This window comes from Chrysochloris asiatica, unplaced genomic scaffold (assembly GCF_000296735.1).
Source record: "Chrysochloris asiatica unplaced genomic scaffold, ChrAsi1.0 scaffold00220, whole genome shotgun sequence".
In the NCBI taxonomy this organism is placed as follows: Eukaryota; Metazoa; Chordata; class Mammalia; order Afrosoricida; family Chrysochloridae; genus Chrysochloris; species Chrysochloris asiatica.
Genome location: NW_006408738.1, coordinates 4,075,366 through 4,081,926, shown reverse-complemented (window position 1 = coordinate 4,081,926; position 6,561 = coordinate 4,075,366). Strand labels below are relative to the sequence as shown.

Sequence of the window (6,561 nt, the reverse complement as noted above, 5' to 3'; positions counted from 1 at the left end):
ATTGTTGGTTCAGCATACAGTTTGAATAAGTATGGTGAAAGAATACAACCCTGGTTGTATTTCCTAATTTTAAACCATTCAGTGTTCAAGGTCAGCAGTTCCAGCTCACCAGCCACTCCTCAGAAACACTATATACTGCCTCTATGGGTCAGAACCAACTCAATGGCACATAACAACAACAATGCATTATCGAGCCCTGGTGTAGCGCTGTAAGATAAGCACTGGACTGGTAGCCGGAAGGTTGGCAGTTCAAACCTACCAGTCACCTTTGGAAACCCTCTGTGATTCGGAACCAACACAAAGGAACACAACAACACGATGCACTTACCGAAAGTTTCTACTCAGTAAAGTTCAGTAATACAATTATGGTGAGCGCCCTGCCTTGGGACCCAAACAAAGCCAGCAATGCCGTAGAGTTAGTTAGGAAGCTGGTGCCCATGCCTCGAGCCCTGAAATCCTGTGTGACTTCCTCTTCCTCCTCCTCCATGAGACCAGCCATCTCCTCACTCCACCACTCCATGTCTTTACCACCTGAGCCAGACAACATGCAATAACTGCATACAAGATACTGCGTGTCCACTCATCTACACACTGCCACACTGATGTGAAAGCCACACATGGGGTCTGTGTTCAATTTTACTCTGTAATGGGATATGTCTGTCTAGATAAATGACTCCTAAGCCCAAGGCCGTTTAAATATAAGGCAGCCTTCTTTATCGCTAAACTCCGCTCACTAGTGAATGCCCCCGCTCTCTGGTAAACTTCCTCTCATTGCTTTATCAGGCTAGGACCCTAAAGGGTCTCCTGCCTCCAACTCTCATTCTATGTCACAGAGGAGGATTACAAGGAATTTTGGCAAGTTGGCATTATTAGCGCAATGAAAAGGTTGTTTTCTTTCCTGAATCCATGTGGTTATGGGGCTACGGATGCAGACTCCCTTGTATTTGTCTTTGGGACGCCCTGAGTTTGATTTCTTTGGCCCTCTCTCCACCTTGCGGTTTGGCAGACACCCTTCCCTTATTCTCTGCAGGACCTGCTGTGTATCAGTACAGGGTCGAGGCACCTCTCTGAACAATGCACCTACGTGGGGGCTTTCCTGTTGAGAAAGGTCTGTGTGGGAGGCTTCACAAACATGAGAAGAGGAAGAGAAAGGAGGTTGGATTTCATAACCTCTCCCCAGGGCATCCTCTTACCCACTAGAGATGCTTTTGCTGGCTGGGGGCCACACTGGGTCCCTTCAAACAGGAGGATCTAGTGGGGTAGGGAGTCCTGGGTGATTCTGAAGACTAAGCGCTCAACTGCAAGGTTAGTTTGAACCGAAAGATCGGTGGTTCAAACCCACAGCCACTCCTTGGAAACCCTATACAGGGTCACTATGAGTCAGAACAACTTGACGGCACCTAACAACAACAACAGCTGAGTGGCTGGGGGTGAGGGGTAGGGGTGGGGGTGGAGGGAAAACACAGTGCCTGGTTTTACATGTCAACAACCCAGAGGGGAGTGGGGTCAATTACAAGTACATTTTCAAGAGGCTTAGTGTGTGACCTCCTGGGGAGAAAGTCATTGGGGAAAACAGAAAACCAATGTCCTAGAGGAATGGATCCCCAAATAGAAGACTCTGAAGATCCCATAGCCACCTTAATTAATTATCCCCTTGAAGAACAGATAGAAAGACAAAAGAACTAAGGGAAAGTCAAAATGCAGACCAGAGAGAGGAAATTCAAGCTTTAGGGAAAAATGAGGGGTCTGAAACTTCCTAGTGGGCCACAGGTCCCTCCCTCTGTGACCAACCAAGGTTAGGTTGATGAAAATTTGTCATATGGAAAAAGATAAGCAGTTATTCAACATCCCTGTCTAGCCCTGGATGAGAGGTATGAATTTAGGCTACACATGAGGAGTCCTGGTGTGGCACTGTAGGATCAGCACTGGACTGCAAACCACAAGGTCAGCAGTTCAAACCCACCAGTTGCTCCTCAGAAACCCTATACAGGTTCACTATGAGTCAGAACCGACTGGCCGCACTTGACAACAATAGCAACATGAGGAACTTAGTATGTCCTATGTGACGATGCAGCTAAGACATGGTCCCTTCTCCTTGGGTGCCTGTGCGAAGTGGTGTAATTACCTAACAACTTCCTGGAGCCAATACATCTTTAAAAAATGAATAGCCTGTTAGTATTGTGTCTTTGCTAAGTTATTTAATACACAACATTGCTTGGTCCAAGCACCTTGCCTTCATAGGCGGGTACAGCCACTAAGAACCCCTTGTAGGACATTAAAAGGGCACACTATATGGAGTCCTGGTGTGGCGCTGTGGGTTAATGCACTGGCCTGTGAAGTTGGTTTGAACCACAAGGTAGGCAGTTCAAGTTCACCAGCTGCTCCTCAGAAACCCTGTCAGGGTCACTATGGGTAGGAACCAACTCAACAGCCCTTAACAACAACAACATATGGAGTCCTAGTGTGGTGCTGTGGGTTAATGCGCTGGACTGTAAAGTCTGTTTGAACTGCAAAGTCAGTGGTACAAATTCCTCGGAAACCCTATACAGGGTCTCTAAGAGTTGGAACCCACTCGACTTGACGGCACTTAACAACAACAACAACACGATGATGACTGCAGTCTGGTACCTTAGTGTTAAGAGGAGGCAGCAGTCAGAGCCCCAAACAGAGCCAGGGCTCAACCAGGCCCCCTGCCCAGGTGCCAATGGGAGAGCACAAACTAGGATAGCCCTGGGCACCAGTCCAAAGTCAAGTGCATTAGTGGGCACCCAGTTCTAAGGCTAAAGCCATTTGTACCCACCACCAGGATAGCACTGGGTGTTCATCTTGACATGTGGTCAACTCGTCACCAAGCAGGGTGATCATAGCTGTGATTCTTCTTTTAAAGAGAGGGAAGGTGTACAAAAGGCCCTTCGGGGATCCTCCGTGTCCACTCTTGGGACTTCTCTGGAGGAGAGAGAGCTTGGTGTCATTCCTTTACTTGTTGTTGTTGTTGTTGTGTGCCATCGGGTTGGTTCCAACACAAAGCGACCCTATACAGGGTTTCTGAGGCTGTAAATCTGTACGGGAGCAGAAAGCCTCATCTTTCTCCCGCAGAACAGCTGGGAGTTTTGAACTGTGGACCCTGAGGGTCACAGCCCGATTCGTAACCACTACACTACCAGAGCTCCTATTCCTTTCCTTAGCCAGCCAATATTGACCCAGAACCTACTTTCCTCACTGTTCTTGTTGGTTACCATCTTGTCACTTCCAACTCCTGAGACCAAGTAGTCCCCAACTTAGGAGTTATGGCACACCACACTTAGAATCGTCCATTTTTTGTTGTTGTTGTTGTTTTACATCTTCTCATTAGTAATATAAACTACATACAGTCTTGGAGCATGCAACTTGCTGATGTTCTCATGATCTGGAAGTTTGTATGTAATGTGTCCAGCCCCCACAAACAAAGATCGTATTTATTAAAATGCTTATAATAAAAAGCAGTAATAATGAAAAGTTTAAAAACAAAAAGATAAGGTTTTCAACTTATATCAAAACCTCTTGTCATAGTCAGCAAGGTAACAACCGTTAGAACCACCCCACTGGGTTTCTTAGGCTGTAGCCTTTTGGAGGGTAGATTATTGGTAATCTACCTCAGGGTGGGTTTCATTTACTAACCTCTCAGCTAATAGTCAAGCGTTTTACCATTTCAGGCCCCAGGAGCTCCTTCCTGAGTACTTTGTTGTGGATGTTAAGTGCCGTGGAGTCATTGCAGACTCATGGGGACCCTGTATAGGGTTTCTAAGGAGCAGCTGGTAGGTGAACCACTGACCTTAAGGTTAGCAGTCCAGTGCTTATCAATGCAACATCAGGATCCTTCCTAACTATTGCTGTTGTTAAGTACCATGGAGTTGGATGCAAATCATAGCAACCCCGTATAGGGTTTCTGAGGAGCTGCTGGTGAGCTTGAACCTCCAACCTTACAGTTCAAACTGACTTTGCAGGCCAGTGCATTAACCCACAGTGCCATCTGGGGATTCCACTCCTGAGGAGTAGGTACGAGAATTCTAACTATGAACAAGTCGTGTCCTTGGGTACCTCACAGTGGAGGAGACACAGGAAATTACAATGTGGTAGGAGAGCGAATGCCGTGGAGGTGGAAACAGAGGAGGACTAGCTCGTACGTGACATCTGGGCTGGAGTGTCGTGCTGGCTAACCGGGCTCACCCTCCTTAGACCCACTCACCCAGGAGCCCCAGTGAGGACTGCTGATCCACCATTGCCCTAGAATTGCTTCCTTTCCACAGGCAAAGACATGGCTTCTGGATGGTGGCAGAACACTATGTTTGAGGGAGGCTTTTTCTAGAGGACTCAACTCTAAAACTAGCTATTGTGGCTTCTCTTGTGGGGTGTTTTGAGATTGGTTAATTAATGTTTACAAGATACACAGGGATCTGAGGATAAAAGGCTTTGAGGAAGGGCAGGCAATTATTTTCATAATGTTTCTGGTAATGGTCCAAACTCATAAAGCCTGGAGTCCAAAGACCCCCCCAAACACACCCTCCATGAGCTCTGCTACTCCGAGCTGCCAGCCACTGCCATGAGCTGACTGCTCGAATTGTATCCGACCAATAAAAATGAGATTAGAAAGTAACCACATACAAAACCAATAACAGAGAGGGATTTTTCATTTCTTGAATTGCAATAAAGGAAAATCTTGGCACCAGCTTAGTTTTTTTAATCCACTTCTCACCGTGTGTTAAATGACCGCCATGATCATTGCTGAATGTTTGTTTATGGGAAGCTGGCACTTGTCACGGTAAGCACCCAAGTCTGCAGTTAGAAAGGAGCCTGTGCGGTGAACCCAGGAGAGAGGACAGCGATGTCTCAGGGTACTCACATCCACACTGGCAGGGCTCTCTGGGTAGGGTGTTCTGACTGATAGGGCTTAAGGCCTGGGCCAGCATGCTGACCTCAGGAAATGTGAAAGAATAATAGAACATTGTTCTGAGGTAAAGGATTTCAAAATTTTTACTGTGAATAATTGGTTGCTTTCTTTAAGTGTTTGTGATCTCCAGTCTGAACTCTAGTCAGGTACTTCCTAAGGAGGAAGCAAGTGGATCTCAAGTATGACTTGAGACTGTCTTTTAAACCATCTGCACTGACCTCCCTGGACACGGTAGCTTTCTGTCGACATGCGCACGAACAGTTCCATCCTCTTCATTCAGAAGCATTCTGGTAGTGTGAGAGTTCTGAGAGGTCCAGAAGTTCGCAGACCAATTTCCCAGTAATCCCAACACACAATAGGCTCCGAGAAGGTGTTCCTACTGAGGGAGGCTTCCTCCTCCAAGGGAGTGTGGTTCCCTGGTTGGCAAGATATCCTGAGAACTAACCAGGGACTGAGCAGGTGTTTCTGGTGGCTGTTGATGAAGATGATTATGATATTCACACACTAAACAAATCCATCAGTGCAAGGAACCCAAATAGTGGAGATTAACAAGAAAAGCCCAAACTGGTCCAATATTGGAAAGACATGCTGAATGCCCCCCGCCAATGGAAACTCGCTGGTCAAGCGGCTGCTGGTGAGGAGGCGCTCCCACTTCCTACTGTGTCTGGACCTCAGACTTGACTGTATCTCAGATAGTATCAAAGACTAAATGCTTTGATTGTAGAACGTGCCCGATGGTCGTGATGTTATCGTGGTCTGAACAGAGGCCTGTTCCGTCGCCTGTGGGGCTGCTGGCTCACTTTTGCTATTTGTCTTGTCTTGCCCTCTCTGTAGCTACTACATGTTGGAAAACAGACCCAGGAACATCTACGGCATGGTCTGCTACTCCTGCCTCCTGGCCCCTCCCAACACCAAGGAATGTGAGTGTTTCCGTCCAGAATTGGCTGGACATTGACATTCTCCAGTAGGTGGTGATGGTGGTTATGGGTATCGGAGTCAGTTCTGACTCATACTGATCCTGTATGGGGTTGTCGAGGCTGTAAATCTGACAGGAGCAGAAAGCCTCCTCTTTCTCCCGAGGAGCAGCTGGTGGATTGGAACTGCTGAACTTTCAGTTAGCAGCCCAACGCGTATCCCACTGCGGTGCCAGGACTCCCGTTGTTGTACCTGGACAAGACTAATTATAGTGAAGACAAACACACTCCTGTTCCATATTCAAAAATGGCCTCATCCATCAGACAGTGGACCTCCTAAGGAAGATTTGCTATGTTGTTATTGTTGTTGTCGTTGTTAAGTTCCATCGTGTCGGTTCCAACCCATAGTGACCCTGTATAGGGTTCCCAAGGAGAAGCTGGTGAGCTTGAACTGCCGATCTTGCAGTTCAAATGGCTTTGCAGTCTGGCGCGTTAACCCACAGCACCACACCAGGACGCCAAGATTTGCTATAGTTCAATTATTTAGTGAGTCAGAGGCTGGTGTTAAGGGCTACCACCATTTAACCTTGAACAAGTCACTTAACGTGTATATATCGGTATAAGATCTAACCTAGGCATCTCATATGTTTATTGAACAAGTCACTTAACTTCTATATATCGGTGTAAGATCTAACCTAGGCATCTCCTATGTTTATTGAA

At 46.9% G+C, this 6,561-nt stretch overlaps 1 protein-coding gene across 1 annotated transcript in view; it reads left to right on the top strand.

The window, feature by feature from the left end:
• Window positions 1-6,561, top strand: part of EDAR (ectodysplasin A receptor) — a 44,106-nt gene that overhangs the window by 5,320 nt on the left and 32,225 nt on the right. Inside the window, exon 4 of the mRNA XM_006873038.1 lies at window positions 5,762-5,847. Coding sequence (XP_006873100.1) covers window positions 5,762-5,847 — 86 coding nt within the window. The remainder of the gene's footprint in view (window positions 1-5,761; window positions 5,848-6,561) is intronic.